Source organism: Scyliorhinus canicula, chromosome 6 (assembly GCF_902713615.1).
Source record: "Scyliorhinus canicula chromosome 6, sScyCan1.1, whole genome shotgun sequence".
Lineage (NCBI taxonomy): Eukaryota > Metazoa > Chordata > Chondrichthyes > Carcharhiniformes > Scyliorhinidae > Scyliorhinus > Scyliorhinus canicula.
This window is the reverse complement of record NC_052151.1, coordinates 101011553-101027632: the sequence shown is the minus strand read 5'-3', so window position 1 is coordinate 101027632 and position 16080 is coordinate 101011553. Positions and strand designations below refer to the sequence as shown.

The following is a 16080-nucleotide window of genomic DNA, read 5'->3' as shown; positions in this document are numbered from 1 at the left end:
GACAGTAACTTTGTTTCTCTCTCCACAGATGCTGCCAGACGTGCTGAGATTTCCCAACACTGTTTTTAGCTACAGCAGAGACCATCGCAAATTAAATCAGCTTCCTGTCAAGAAATGGGTCTTTTCTGCACAGGAATGAGCAGCACAGGCTTCAACTTCTGTCTTGAAAAAAAAACTTTTTGGTTTGGATATTCTTAATTGAGAACTTTGATTCAGAGCATTGGGGGGGGGGGGGGGTGCAGAGGAAGGGAACAATTCCCTGAAGTGCAGGTGAATGCCTTCAGTCACACTCACTTTAGAATTTTAGAATGGGCAAGTCCAAAACACCATGAACAAATCTATTTCTTTGTCTGATACTCCACTCAATAAGAAAGTGGCCGGGCCCCAGATTCCCAAACTCTCCTCAGGTATTATCTCCATTATCGCCCCTCTCACCCTTGGTCCAGTTATCCCACTGCTTTCTAACATGTTTGACGCAATACTAAACAACCAGTTGTGTGCTACAACACAAGATAGTAACTAATATTTATGGAACTCCCAGAAATATAATAGTTTTATTTCCTCAAGGATTATTTTATGCATGGTACTGTAGATATTTAGTTTCCTAAATTTCTCCAAATATATGCTGTACTGATGTATGTAGTTGTATATCAATATTAAAAATTGCTTAATAGTGGACAAGGGTCCAGAATTTAAGTGATGATAAAAATGGGAAAATTAAAGGGCTCTCAGCAAAGCTGCTTATACAGACAGGTAGGCAAAACATTTACATACAGTAGGTAATGTGGGAAAACCTTTCAAAGATTGGGGGATAAGGCACTAACTATTATGAATCAGATACATTGCACGGAATTTTCCCATAATGCGTTTAATGCTAGAATTACTTTATTTCAAAATTGGAAAATCATGCAATCCAACAGTCATTCCTCGCCTTTAGCACAGGGGTGACCTCAAAAATTAGAAACTAAACATAATCCCCCCCCCCACCACAATAGAAATGATGACAAACCTGTCACTGCATCTCAGTAAAGCCAAACTCCTTACTCATTCCGTATAAAACGTACAGAACTTTTTAACAAACAATTTTTAATTAGGTATTTTTCGCATAACAAGCAACCACAGTACAAAAAACAATAGAGTACAAAGAACAGGAATCAAAAAAAAATAGCCGCCGACATCCGTCCCTCCAAGGCCCGCCTATTTAACCCCCTACTTAAAACATACAGTATTTATTACCTTTCATACCTGCTTGAGATACTGGTCAAAAAGCTCATCCCAAATGCATTTTTCACCTCAAAGCAAGGACACGCGAACACATAAGCACACGATAATTTTTTTCAGAATGTTTTATTTCTGGTTTAAATCCTTTGCAATAAACCCAAGTACGGTATATAAAAATTTCCAGTATACAACAGAGAAATCTGAAATGTTTTACCTGGCAAAATAACCTGGTCTTCTCTCTTTTTTCAATTCTTTAGTCTCCATGGTAGAATATTTAAAAATAGATTATTTTTTCCTTTGTGTTCAGTAAATTGCTTTTGATTCCAGTTTCTTGTCATCCGAATATAGGAATGGTGCCTGTAATGACATAATCATATGACTCAAAGACTGCCTTGTAAACAGAATGATACCTGGTACTTATTGTTTACCTATAAATGAACCTATCTCAAGAACTCCAGTCAAATGCTTTCATGTTATCGAAAATCTTCTAATGCCACGGTCAATATTTTTTTTAACTGATTGGGTGGGCATAAAGCAATTTCACATTGCACTAATTGACTCAACTTTGACTTTGTCAAAGTCACTTTACTTCGGTTCCCAATGACACAAGACCAACAAAAGCAGGCAGTTGCTGTATTTAAATTATGTATAGAGGGAGTGTAAGCTCCCATGATGTCAGGAACCAGGTCATTGAGATCCCACTAGCTCTCATGAAAAAAGTAGAATGCAGGATCCAAACATCCTTGCAGAACTAATGGTCTTAATTGTAAAACAGTCCATCAGTCTGAATTAAGGCGTGTGAGAGAGAGTGAGAGTGAGACTGTGAGCGAGAGTGAGTGCATGTGTGTGAGAGAAAAAGAGTCATCAAATAGCAGTTTCTAACTTCAGACACAAACAAAAAGCATAAAATTGTTGATGGTTAATTATAGTGGGCTGACACAAAGATTTCAAGGGGGAATGGCAACTTGGCTGAGAATACCGAAATGTCTGATACTTGTTGGGGTAGATCATGAAATAACTATAACAAACTGATGTTTCACCAGCTGTGTGAAAGTGATAGCTATAATTGAAAGAGTTGAAAAATTATATTAGGTTATTAAATAGAATTAATCTTGCTATGTTATAGTTTTCTTCTGCTGGCTCAAAATTGAGAATGAACCAGAGATTTGCAGCGTAGTTAGTTCTGAGCTCAACACTGAAATTCTTCAACTATGTTTTCACACGAAACTGCCTCCCATCCATTACTCTGTCACACCACCTTGGGAAAACGGGCAGCATAATCAAAGACCCCTCTCAACCAGATTATTCTCTACTCCAATCTCTTCCATCGGGCAGAAGGTACAAGAGTCTGAGAACATGCACCAACAGATTCAAAAAGAGCTTCTTCCCCGCTGTTACCAGACCCCTGAATGACCCTCTTATGAACTGAACTGCTCTCTCCGTGTATCTTTGCTACTGTTGTCAGCACTATACTCCGAATGCTTCACCCGATGTCACCATCCAGTCTGGGAATTATACTGCCGTCTATATATTTACATTGTGTATTTATCATATGTCTTATGTTTTTCATGTATGGAACGATCTGTCTAGACTGCACGCAGAACAATACTTTTCACTGTACCTCGGTACATGTGACAATAAATCTAATTCTAAATCTAATCTAATTCACTGTAGCTATAAAATTGGAACAAGGCTGATAATTTTACCAATTTTACAATGACACACATTTAAATGGCAACTAACGTTTTTAATTGTCCATGGGGATAGGAGCGTCACTGGCTAGGTCCATTTTTTAAAAATAAAATTAGAGTACCCAATTCATTTTTTCCAATTAAGGGGCAATTTAGTGTGGCCAATCCACCTAGCTTGCACATCTTTTGGATTGTGGGGGTGAAACCCATGCAAACATGGGGAGAATGTGCAAACTCCATGCTGACAGTGACCCAGAGCCGGGATCAAACCTGGGACCTCAGTGCCGTGAGGCTGCAGGGCTAACCCACTGCGCCACCGTGCTGCCCCTTCTCGGTCAATATTTATTGCTCAACTCGAATTACTCCTAAGAAGATGGTGAGCCTTCTTGAACAGCTGTAGGTACACCCACAATGCTGTTAAGGGGACGTTCCAGTGTTGACCCAGAGATAGTGAACAAACTGCAATATAATTCCCAGTCAGGATAGAAAAAGTAGGGAAAGGAACTTGCAGGTGATGTTCAGATGCCTCTATGCAGAATTTTTCAAAATGCAGGTCGCGGCTCACCAGTGGGTTGCGGGCGGTTATCCAGAGGGTCGCGGAATCATCAGTCTCAGCGTTCCCAATTGCGGGAAAAGCGCCTAATGGCCGCTACCGGCATTTTTATTGATAATTGCAGCTGCTGCCACCTTTGAAAAATGAGGCTTCTTCCAACCAAAACCAGCAGCAGTGAGCAGGTCACACGCCCTGCATGGACACTTGCCCTGTTTGTAGGTGCTTTTGCCCAATAACAGAACTGAAACGCAAGGCTAGAGGAATGCGACTCCTCCAGAGACACAAACTGGCAGCGTATCTACTGTCCAGGATCTCACAACTGAATCTGTTTGAATGCTGCTCAGGATAACCCAGGGCAGGACAGAGCAGTGTTAATTTAGTTCTGTAGAGCTACAGGGCCTCTGGTTAACAGCCAACAAAGAAGAAACTTAACTCCAGAATAAAGCAGTATACAGAAAATTTCTTGAGGTATGGTTTTGTCAGTTGGGTCAATGCACATAAGGATGCAAAGCCCGTGTGTTATATGCAGGGACATATTAGCAAATGAGAGGAGAAATTTCATTTTGAAACAGAGTGGCGGGTGAAAAATTCCTTTTGAGGTTGAGACTCCAGAGTCAGTTATTAACTTACAAGCTGACTCCAAATGAAAAGACTACGCTGCTGTACCTGACCTATATGTGCAAGGCTGGATTTGCCATTCTCACAAACATGAAGATGGCACAAAGGAAATGGCTAAATTCTGCACCTGATATGCGCATTGCCCTCTCCTCCTGTGAAACTGATTGGAGTGAGACTGTGAGGACCAAGCAGGCTCCCCATTCTCCTTAAAAGGTAACCAAACGTGTCATGAAGGTCAGTTGGCGTGGGTCACGAAGGTCATCTAGCACTGATCCCGAAGGTCGGCCAGTTGCCAAAAGTGGGTCCCGGGAAAAAAAAAGTGTTTAAAAACACTGTTCTATTGCCCTTGTTCTTCCAGGTGATAGCAGTCATGGATCTGGGAGGTGTTGGTAAAGGAACCTTGGCAAGTTGCTGCAGTGCATCTTGTAGACAGTACACAACGTACATTAATCAACAACCTTCCTTCCATCAAAAGGTCAGAATGGGGATGTTCATTAATGATTGCATTGTGTTCAATATGATTTAGGGTCATAAATGTTAACAGCATGGAAACAGGCCCTTCGGCCCCGCCTGTCCATGCCGCCCAGTTTCTATCACAAGCTCGTCCCACTTGCCTGGATTTGGCCCATATCCCTCTGTACCCACCCTGTAACTGCCCAACTGCTTTTTAAATACAAAATTGTACCTACCTCTACCACTGCCTCTGGCAGCCCATTCCAAATGCTCACTGCCCTCTGTGTGAAGGAATTTCCCCTCTGGTCTCTTTTGTATCTCTCCTCTCACCTTAAACCTATACCCTCTAGTTCTAGACCTTTGGGAAAAGATGTCGACTGTCTACCTTATGCGCCTCATTATTTTATAGACCTCTATAAGATCACCCCTAAACCTCCTATGCTACAGAGAAAAAAGTCCCAGCCTATCCAGCCTCTCCTGAAAACTCAGATCATCAAGACCTGGTAGCATCCTCGTAAATCTCTTCTGCACTCTTTCTAGTTTAATAATATCCTTCCTGTAATAGGATGACCAGAACTGAATACAGTATTCCATGTGTGGTCTTACCAATATCTTGTACAACTTCAACAAGACGTCCCAACTCCGGTATTCAATATTCTGACCAATAAAACCTAGCCTGCTGAATGCCTTCTTCACCACCCTGTCCACCTGCGACTCCACTTTCAAGGAGCTACAAACCTGTACCCCATGACCTCTTTGTATTGTAACTCTCCCCAACTCCCTACCATTAACTGAGTAGGTCCTGTCCTGATTTACTATTGCTCAAACACTGAAGCAGTCCATTCCCACATTCAGGAAGACTCGGGGAACAAATCAAGCTTGGACTGGACTTCCGGTGGCGGCATGTAAGGAGTAGCCCCACACGAGGTGTCGGAAGCCTGTCGAGACTTTTCCGTCAAGATGATGATGGAAGCCCACTGCCGTGACTCGGGTCACTTCGTTGACTATAGAGAGATGCTTACAGGCATCCTGGCAGTGGAATTTAGAATACAGCGGCCGGCAGTCTTCAAGAATATCAACAATTCAATAGTGGTGACCTTAGCTCCAATTCAATCGGCACTGGCAAGACGGATGAACTGGTAAAAGTGTTACAGGATGGAGGCGGCTCTCTCGAAGCAGTGTGATTGGATTGTCTCTTTGGAGACTGAGATGTTTGGAATGATGGGGTAGGGTGGATCGTCATCCCCTCCGCAGCTGGATCACGCCTACCAGTCACTCCGGCAGAAGCTCTGTTCAGGCAAGCTACCATGGGCAATCATCGTACAGTTCCATAGTTAGCTGGAGAAGGAACAATTCCTGGAGGTGTCCGAAGGATCACCGAGACTACAAATGGGAGGGCCACCCCATCAGGCTCTATCAAGATGTGGGAATGGAGCTGACTAAAAGGCGAGCAGCATTTAACAAGGCCAAGGCTGCCCTATATAAAAGTGGAGTGCGGTTTGGGGTAGTATACCCTGCTCACCTCAGAGCAACTTATGACTGGATAGACTATTATTTTGATGCGCTGGAGGAGGTTGATGCTTTTGTTGGGAAGCATGGGCTGGGGGCGAGTTAACTTATTTGTACGGGGTCTTGGTGTTATTGGGAAGGCCATGTGGTTATATGGCCTTGTTGGGGTTTCTTGTACCAGTTGTTTTTTATGTTCTTGTGTGGGATGGGTGTGCTTTTTTTTCCCTGGCTATTAAATTTGGAGGTGGGCAGGGGGCGGCGGGATCTTATGGCTTTTAAATTGCCTTTATTCCAGACGGAGGCTGCCCTGCTAGCTGAAGAAGTTAGTTAACGGGAGTGAAGTGGTGGGGGTAGCTCATTATTTTAGGGTAGGTTTAGATAATGAGCTTACAGTTTTTGTTTTGTTCAAGGTTAAAGGTAATTGAGGTAGAAGTTTAGGATTTTTGCTCGCCTTTTGGCTGCTTGTGTATTTGGGTGTGGTGATGTCTGTGGGTTCGTCAGGGAGGGCTGCGATCTCCTTACTCGCGGGGTCTTATTCGCCCACACAAAGTCCGTAATGATCCTACTCACCTGCTTAAAAAATGCCTTAGGGATGAAGATGGGGAGGCACTGAAAAACAAACAAAAATCTGGGGAGGACAGTCATTTTCATGGTCTGCACCCTCCCTGCCAGTGACAGCGGGAGCATGTCCCACCTTTTAAAGTCCCCTTCCATTTGCTCCACCAACCGGGTCAGGTTGAGCCCGTGCAGGGCATCCCATTTCCTGGCCACCTGCATACCTAGGTGACAAAAACTTTTCTCTACCATCCTGAGCAGCAGCTCTTTCAGTCTCTCCTCCTGCCCCTTGGCCTGGATCACAAACAACTCGCTCTTTCCCATGTTCAGTTTGTACCCTGAAAAACTACCAAAATCCCTCAGGATCCGCAGAACCTCCCCCATCCCCGCCACAGGGTCCGAAATGTACAGCAGCAAATCACCCGCGTATAGCGGGACCCGATGTCCCCCCCACCCCCCGAACCAGTCCCCGCCAGTTCCTCGAGGCTCTCAGCGCCATAGCTCGTGGTTCTATAGCTAGGGCAAATAGTAACGGGGAGAGAGGACACCCCTGCCTCATTCCCCGGTGGAGCTCAAAGTACCCAGACCTCAGCCGGTTTGTACATACACTTGCTACAGGCGCCTGGTACAGCAATTTCACCCAGCCAATAAAGCCCTCACCAAACCCGAACCTGTCCAGCGTTTCCCACAGGTACTCCTACTCCACCCGGTCAAAGGCTTTCTCTGCGTCCATCGCTGTTACCACCTCCGCCTCCCCTCCCTCTGAGGGCATGATAATAATATTCAAAAGTCTCCGGTCATTGGGATAGACTTGTCTACCTTTAACAAACTCAGTCTGGTCTTCCTCTATCACCCCTGGGACGCAATCCTCAATTCTTGTGGCCAGAATCTTAGCTAGCAATTTGGCATCCACGTTGAAAAGCGAAATCAGCCTGTATGACCCGCAATGTTCCAGGTCCTTCCCTCGTTTAAGAATGAGTGAGATCAAGGCCTGTGACATTGTTTGGGGGGGGGGGGGGGGGGGGGGGGGGGGGGGGGGAGAGAAGGGTTCCTTTCTCTCTAATCTAATTGAAGGTCCTAATCAGGAGTGGGCTCAATATTTCCGAAAATTTCTTATAGAATTCTACCTGGTAACCGTCCGGCCCCGGGGCTTTACCCGAGTGCATGCCCTCTATACCCTTGACAATCTCTTCCAATTCAATCGGGGCCCCCAGCCCCTCCACCAGGTCCTCTTCCACGTTTGGAAACCTCAACTGGTCCAAACATTGCCTCATTCCTTCCGCTCCCATCGGGGGCTCCGACTCGTATAGAATACATAGAACACGACAGCGCAGTACGGGCCCTTCGGCCCTCGATGTTGCGCCGACCTAGCTTACTATAGAACTCCTTAAAGACTCCGTTCACCCCCCCGGATCCAAGACCGTGTTACCCTCCTTATTCTTTACTCCCCCGATTTCCCTGGCCGCATCTCCCTTTCGCAGTTGGTGTGCCTGCATTCTACTCGCTTTCTCCCCGTACCCACAGACTGCCCCATTGCCTTCCTCAGCTGTGCTACCGCTTTCCCTGTGGTCAGCAGTTCAAACTCCGTCTGCAGACTCCGCCGCTCCCTGAGTAGCCCCACCTCTGCGTATCTCCTGTCCACTCGAAGTATCTCCTCAACCAGTCTCTCCCTCTCCGCTCTTTCTCTCTTTTTCCTATGGGATTGAATTGAGAAGAGTTCCCCTCTGACAACTGCCTTCAGAGCCACCCAGACCATTGCCGCTGATACCTCATCTTATGAACATGGGAGAAAAAAAAGAGAACTCCTTCTCTCTCGGCCGCGCAAACCTCCAGGGATTCCCCCCCCCCCATATTTTGGCCGGTGCTCCCCCATGATCAGGTTGTGTGACTATAAGTCCGGGATTTTGCCTAGCATGCGTCTCATAAAGTCCACATCATCCCAATTCAGAGCGTAGACGTTCACAAACACCACCCGGACCCCCTCCCACTTTCCACTCACCATTATATACCTGCCCCCTGCCCCCCCCCCCCCCCCCCCTTATCTGCCACAATTCTCCCAGCCTCGAATGCCACAGCCTTACGGATCAGAATTGCTGCCCCCCCGGTCTTCGAATCCAGCCCTGAATGGAACACCTGGCCTACCCATCCCTTTCTCAATCGCGTGTGATCTGCAAGCTTTAAATGTGTCTCCTGAAGCATTGCTATGTCTGCCTTTAACCCCTTTAGGTGCGTGAACAGGCACGCTCTTTTGACCGGCCCATTCAAACCCCTCATTCCATGTGATCAGCCTGGACCGGGGGGGGGGGGGGGGGGGGGGTTTACCAGACTAGCCATCGCCCTTTTTTGGCCAACATCGAGCCCGCGCCCTTTGCTTCCTCGTGCGTCCCCACAGGGAGCCACCGCCCACAACCCTCAATTGGTACGCCAAAATTGATACCTCTGTCAGCATCCCCCCTCTCCTCCCCCCCCCCCCAACATCTCCACAACCCAAAAACCCCCGCCAAGCACCAGCTGAGCACTTGCTCACCCCTCACTACGCTCCAGAGAGTCAGCTGACCCATGCTGACACTGGCAGCTCCCGCCCCTAGCGCCGATCGGACTGTCGCCTCATTGTCCGGACCCCTCTCCCCACATGAATAAACCAGCCCCAGTGAGTAAATAGTAATACGAAGCGATAAATAAACAGAAGACACTAACATTGCTCCGTGAGGAGACACTTGTTGAACCAAGGCTCCAACTTCCCGAAAAATCGCACTAAGTACAGGGCCCCTTCCCCCCTCCGTATCTCAACTTTGCCAAAAACACTGCACCCTCCAGCACCACCACAGCCCTTACACGCACCCAACATTGTATACAATCTTATATTAGAAACGGTACCGTGTTTCCCAGCCCCACCGCCGCATTCCACCAAAGCTTAACTGTCCTTTAATTCGAGTCCAGCTCTTCTTGTTTGACGTATGACCACGCCTTGTCCGGCGTCTCAAAATAGTGATGCCATTCCTTGTACGTGACCCATAGCCTTGCTGGGTGTAGCATCCCAAATTTCACGCCCTTGCTGAAGAGGGTCGCCTTCACCCGGTTGAATCCAGCACACCTCTTGGCCAGCTCCGCATCCAGGTCCTGGTAGATGCGTATCACGCTGTTCTCCCACCTGCTGCTCCGTTCTTTTTTTGCCCACCGTGAGACAAGTTCCTTGTCCGAGAAGCGATGAAATCTCACCACCATGACCCTCGGCGGTTCATTTGCCTTGGGCTGCCTTGCGAGGGCTCTGTGCGCCCCGTCCAGCTCCATGGGGTCAAGGGAATACCGCCATCCCTATCAGCGTCTCCAGCATCTTGGACACAAATGCTCCCGCATCCGACCCCTCCACACCACCGGAGAGTCCCACAATTCTCAAGTTCTGTCTCCTGGATCTGTTTTCTGGTCCTCCAGCCTCTCCTGCCACTTCTTGTGGAGGTCATCCTGCGTCTCCACCTTAAGGGCCAATACAACCAACTTGTCCTCATGGTTGGATAGCTTTTTCTCCATCTCCTTAATCGCTTTCCCTTGTGTCGCCTGAGTTGCGATCATTTGGTCTATTGATGCCTTCATCAGGGCCAGCATCTCCTTTTTAAGATCAGCAAAGCAGCCACTAAGGAACTCCTGTTGCTCCTGTGCCCACTGTGCCCATTCACCCTGGTCTATACTGGCCGCCATGCCGTGCCTCAGCGCCCGCTCCACATGCTTCTGTCTGCTGGGACGTAAACGCTTCACCCGGCCACTCCTGGTCCAGCTATCCATACAACAGAGAGGGAATCCTTTTGGCAGTGTTCACTTCACCAATCTGCCCTAAAAGGTCCGTGAATACTTCTGAAAAAGGTCAGAGAGTTTGTTCCAGACGGGAGCTGCCAAATGCGTGACCTACTCCTCCATGGCCGCCACCGGAAGTCTCGTCAACGCTTCTTCAATGGCGTTGGCGAGACCTTTTCACAGTTGTTCCCTCTGCTGCTGGAATTCAGCTTTAATAAAGGCCCTCAAGTCAGCTTGAAGCCTTTAAGCTTGCCCTTCCCCCGCCTGCATGCTGGGTGAGGCTTTTGTCTTTGCTGCAGCTCCAGCCAAATCTTTCACTGTTTCTGCCAGGTCTGGTAACCAAGAGACATACCATTCCTGGGGGAAAGTACTCCTCCAACATTCACCTACATCTTTTCATCAAAATTACACCCCGTATTGATTAAAAAAAGAGCTCTTTTCTGTAACTTTGGACAGGAGCTGCCTTGTGTGTGACCACTCACTCCATAGTCCACACCGGAAGTCAGATTCCTCCATTATCAACATCTTAAGGGGCATCATTGACAGAAACTGAACTGAGCCAGCCATATAAATACTGTGGCGATAAGCAGATCAGAGGCTAGGAATTCTAGAATGTTAAGGTGGTGGATGGGGTGCCATTCAAGTGGGCTCAATGTGTATCTAAGAACAAAGAGAATATGATACCTATGTAAAAGCTCAGGACGGGAACAAAACAGCTGGTGTATAGGTATTACTGTTGAATCCATGGTTTTGGGGTCTCCCAAAAGCTCAGCCTTGCCCATGAGGTGTTGGAGTTCGCCCTGTGCAGTGCGTTGCTCCAGTGTCCTCCTCCATCTCTGTGCCTAGCACTTCCACCCATTTTGCCCGTGTCTTGTCCGGTGGTGACCTTACTTCTTCCAGTAGTCGTCCGTACACGTCAATGCAGTTGCCATCTCTAGTTCATCAGCGGTGAGGAGTCAGTCCAGTAGGGAGGGTCCTGGTAGCTGGGAAAATGCTGCTGTCTCCTTACAGAGGAAGTTTCTTAGCTGCATGTATCGCAACACATTCCCTTTTGGGAGCTGAAGTTTGTCCTCTCTTTACCGCCTCCATCAGACTTGACAGGTTCCATTTGTGGATCTGTGTCCACTCGTGGGCTATTTGGATCTCCAAGCATCGGAATTTGGTTTGTGTCAACTGGAAGGGCAAGTTTCCCAGCTCTGATTTCCCCCCTTGTGGGTTCATGGGCAATATCTCGCTCTTGCTCAGGTTAAGTCTGCAACCTGAGAAGGCTCCAAACTACTCTAGGAGTTTCATTATTCCTCGGATTTCCTCCGGGTGCTCCGGTTTCCTCCCACAGAACAAAGATGATTAGCCATGATAAATTGCCCCTTAGTGTCCAAACTAAAGGTTGGGTAGAGTTACTGGGTTACAGGGACGGGACTGGGGTGTGGGCCCTGGTGAGGTGCTCTTTCCAAGGGCCAGTGCAGACCCGATTCTATGACCCTCCCATGCTGCCTAGGGGGTTTAATATGTAGAGGAGCAGATAATCTGCATAGAGTGAGATTCTATGCTTCCTGTCTCCACTCTGGATGCCTGTCACTCCTTCGCTTATCGGAGGGCGATGGCCAGTGGCTCAACTGCCAGGGCAAACAGTAACGGCATCCTTGCCTCATGTCTCTGTGCCGCCGTGAATTTTGTTTTGTAAAAGTCCACCAGGAATCCATCTGTATCCAGTTCCCAATCCGTCCGCATGGAGTTAATGCTCTCCGTGACTTCCCAACGTTCTCGCGATGTTTCCAGTCCCTGCTTCCGTTCCTACCCCACAACTGGCATGACCACACCATCGAAAAACGATCTCATCTTTGAGTCCCCCTCCGGGGGCTCGGAGGTATACAGTTCTCGATTGTAGGTCGCGGAGGTCTCACTGATCTAGTCTGGCTCCGTGACTGGTCTGCCGTTCTTATCTTCCACCTGCGCTGTTTCCCTTGCGGCTGCCTACTTCCTCAGCTGGTGAGCCAGCAGGCAGCTGGCCTTGTCTCCATGCTCATAAAAGGTCCCCCGTGACTGGCGGATTCGTGTTCTGCTTTCCCAGTGGAGGGGTCAAATTCCACTTGTAATTTTTTCCTTTCTGACCCTGCATGCCCTATTTGTTATTATTTCCCCCTTATCACTGCCTTCAGTGCCTCCCAGAACACAAGAGGGTGAGACCTCCCCATTCTGATTGCAGGTTACATATCCATCAATGGCCTGTGATATTCTTTCACAGAATGATTTGTCGGCAAGGAGGGCTGTGTCCAGCCTCCATGGGGGACCCTGACCCCGGCCCGTCTCCAACCTCACATCCATATGATGCGGAGCGTGGTCGGAGATTACTATTGGGGAGTTTTCCGCTCTTACTAGCCCTGGAAGCTCCAATTTACCCCTACAAAAAAATTGATATGGGAATTTACCTTGTTGACTTAGGAGGAGGAGAACTCCTTCTCCCTCAGGTGTGAGAGCCTCTATAGGTCCACCTCTCCCCCACCCCCATCCATGGAGGCTTTTTTAGATCCCTTGCCATAGCCGACTGCTTCCGCAATTTGGGGCTGGATTTGTCTGTCCATAGGTCCTGTATGCAGTTAGTCTCTCCTACCCCACCCCTAGGTCTTGGATTGTTGCCATGGTATTTTGACAAAATCTGCTCCGTTCCGTGTTAGGGGCATACAAGCACCACCGGTGCCCTTCCCAGGTCTCCACTACATACATAAATAACACCAATACAGACCATTACATACCGTTCCCCTGGGTCTGTCACCATAGATGCTGCCATAAAGGTCCGCACAGTAAGAAGTCTTACAACACCAGGTTAAAGTCCAACAGGTTTGTTTCAAACACGAGCTTTCGGAGCACGGCTCCTTCTTCAGGTGAATGGAAAGGCTTGTTCCAGAAATGTTTATATAGACACATGATGTGGAGATGCCGGCGTTGGACTGGGGTGAGCACAGTAAGAAGTCTTACAACACCAGGTTAAAGTCCAACAGGTTTGTTTCAAACACGAGCTTTCGGAGCACGGCTGAAGAAGGAGCCATGCTCCGAAAGCTCGTGTTTGAAACAAACCTGTTGGACTTTAACCTGGTGTTGTAAGACTTCTTACTATATAGACACAGTCAGAGATGCCCCGGAATGCGAGCACCTGCAGGCAATCAAATCATCAAAGATGCAGAGAGAGAGGTAACTCCAGGTTAAAGAGGTGTGAATTGTCCCAAGCCAGTTCAGTCGGTAGGCCTCTGCAAGTCCAGGCTTGTTGGTGGGGGCCGAATGTAATGCGACATGAATCCCAGATCCCGGTTGAGTCCGCATTCATGCGTGCGGAACTTAGCTATAAGTTTTTGCTCAGCAATTTTGCGTTGTCGCGTCTCCTGAAGGCCTCCTTGTAGAATGCTGACCCGGAGATCAGAGGCTGAATGTCCTTGACTGCTGAAGTGTTCCCCAACTGGAAGGGAACTGTCCTGCCTGTTGATAGTCGCACGATGCCCGTTTATTCGTTGTCGCAGTGTCTGCATGGTCTCGCCAATGTACCACGCTTCGGGACATCCTTTCCTGCAGCGTATGAGGTAGAGTACATTGGTCGAGTCGCACGAGTATGCGCCGCGTACCTGGTGGGTGGTGTTTCCACGTGTAATGGTGGTGTCCATGTCGATGATCTGGCATGTCTTGCAGAGATTACCCTGGCAGGGTTTTGTGGTGTTGTGGTTGCTGTTCTGAAGGCTGGGTAATTTGCTGCAAACAATGGTTTGTTTGAGGTTGCGCGGTTGTTTGAAGGCCAGTAGTGGGGGTGTGGGGATGACCTTGGCAAGACCTGGCCACCCACCAGGTACGCGGCGCATACTCGTGCGACTCGACCAATGTAGTCTACCTCATACGCTGCAGGAAAGGATGTCCCGAAGCGTGGTACATTGGCGAGACCATGCAGACACTGCGACAACGAATAAACGGGCATCGTGCGACTATCAACAGGCAGGACTGTTCCCTTCCAGTTGGGGAACACTTCAGCAGTCAAGGACATTCAGCCTCTGATCTCCGGGTCAGCATTCTACAAGGAGGCCTTCAGGAGACGCGACAACGCAAAATTGCTGAGCAAAAACTTATAGCTAAGTTCCGCACGCATGAATGCGGACTCAACCGGGATCTGGGATTCATGTCACATTACATTCGGCCCCCACCAACAAGCCTGGACTTGCAGAGGCCTACCGACTGAACTGGCTTGGGACAATTCACACCTCTTTAACCTGGAGTTACCTCTCTCTCTGCATCTTTGATGATTTGATTGCCTGCAGGTGCTCGCATTCCGGGGCATCTCTGACTGTGTCTATATAAACATTTCTGGAACAAGCCTTTCCATTCACCTGAAGAAGGAGCCGTGCTCCGAAAGCTCGTGTTTGAAACAAACCTGTTGGACTTTAACCTGGTGTTGTAAGACTTCTTACTGTGCTCACCCCAGTCCAACGCCGGCATCTCCACATCATGGCCATAAAGGTCAACCTCTTATTAAACAGTATGGCCACCCCCCTAGCCATTACCCCAAGACAGCCTGGTAAGTCTGTCCCATCCAGCCTACTCTTGCCCTCAGGCAGTCCTTCTCCCTCATGTACGTCTCTTGGAGGAAGACGTCGGCCCTCAGGCATTTCAGATAGGCGAAGACTCAGGATCTTTTCACCTGGCCTTTGAGTCCCCTGACGTTCCAGGTAACTATGCTGATGGGGAATTTTGTTTCCCCCCCCCCCCCCCCCCCCCCCCCCCCATCCGCCTCTCTGCTGCGGGGTCAGCCATACTCACCTTGCTCCTACACTCCAGGGATTCCCTTTGTTTGAGGGCCACCCAAGAAAGCCGTTGCCTTCTTTGTTACTGCCACCTTCCTGTGCAATCTGTTGAAACCAGCATTTTACCCTCCCACCTCACCCTGCTCTCTCTTTCCCCCCCCCCCTCCCCACCCAGCCATTCCCCAACCCCCCACCCCCCTGGACCCACCCACCCTGGTGTCAAGCTTCTTGAGTGTTGTTGGAGCTGCACTCATTCAGGCAAGTGTGGTGCATCATACTCTTAGTTTGTGCCTTATTGTGGACAGGCTCCAAGGAGTCAGGGGGTGAGATAGTCACCTTAGAATTCCCAGCCTCTGACTAGCTCTTGTCGCTACAGTATTTAAATAGCTGACCCAGTTCCATTTCTGGTCCTAGGTTATTGATAGTGGTGAATATTGATCTCCATTTCAACTTAGTAAATTCTGAATTGTGCATTATTTCTAAAGCCAACTGTGCAAATTTGAACTTTGAACCAGATAATCATTTCACCAATGGCAAACACTCAAAACAATAGCTAACCTGCAGCTCTAATGGCTAAGCCAGCATGTTTGTCTGTAGCAGACAACAAATCACTTTGCCCCATGATCTTTGAAACAATTATCCAGGCTCAGTGGTTAGAATACATATATTCCCAGTTAATTTACTCAAGGATTAAAATTAGGCTTTGGAATTCAGACCTGGACTGCTCTAGTCTACCAACTTAATCTGAAGAACAGGATTGGACCTACTTTAATTCTATTTGCAAGTTAATGTAGCAATATGCACAGCAGAGCAAAACAAAAATAAATCTAATTTCTTCACAATGAACATCACAAAATGAAAATTTGTTTGGATCCTTTGACGAAGCTCAAATCCAAACCAAAATCATGAGCTA

The 16080-nt window shown here is 48.0% G+C and overlaps 1 protein-coding gene across 8 annotated transcripts in view; it reads right to left on the bottom strand.

The window, feature by feature from the left end:
• LOC119967347 (nuclear receptor coactivator 7-like) overlaps window positions 1-16080 on the bottom strand; it is a 169463-nt gene that overhangs the window by 130963 nt on the left and 22420 nt on the right. For all 8 annotated transcript variants that reach the window (XM_038799744.1, XM_038799746.1, XM_038799751.1 and 5 more), the window contains one exon: window positions 1436-1578. In XM_038799744.1, the coding sequence (XP_038655672.1) occupies window positions 1436-1485 (50 nt within the window). In that variant the 5' untranslated portion in view covers window positions 1486-1578. Of the gene's footprint in view, window positions 1-1435; window positions 1579-16080 lie in introns of those variants that run through there.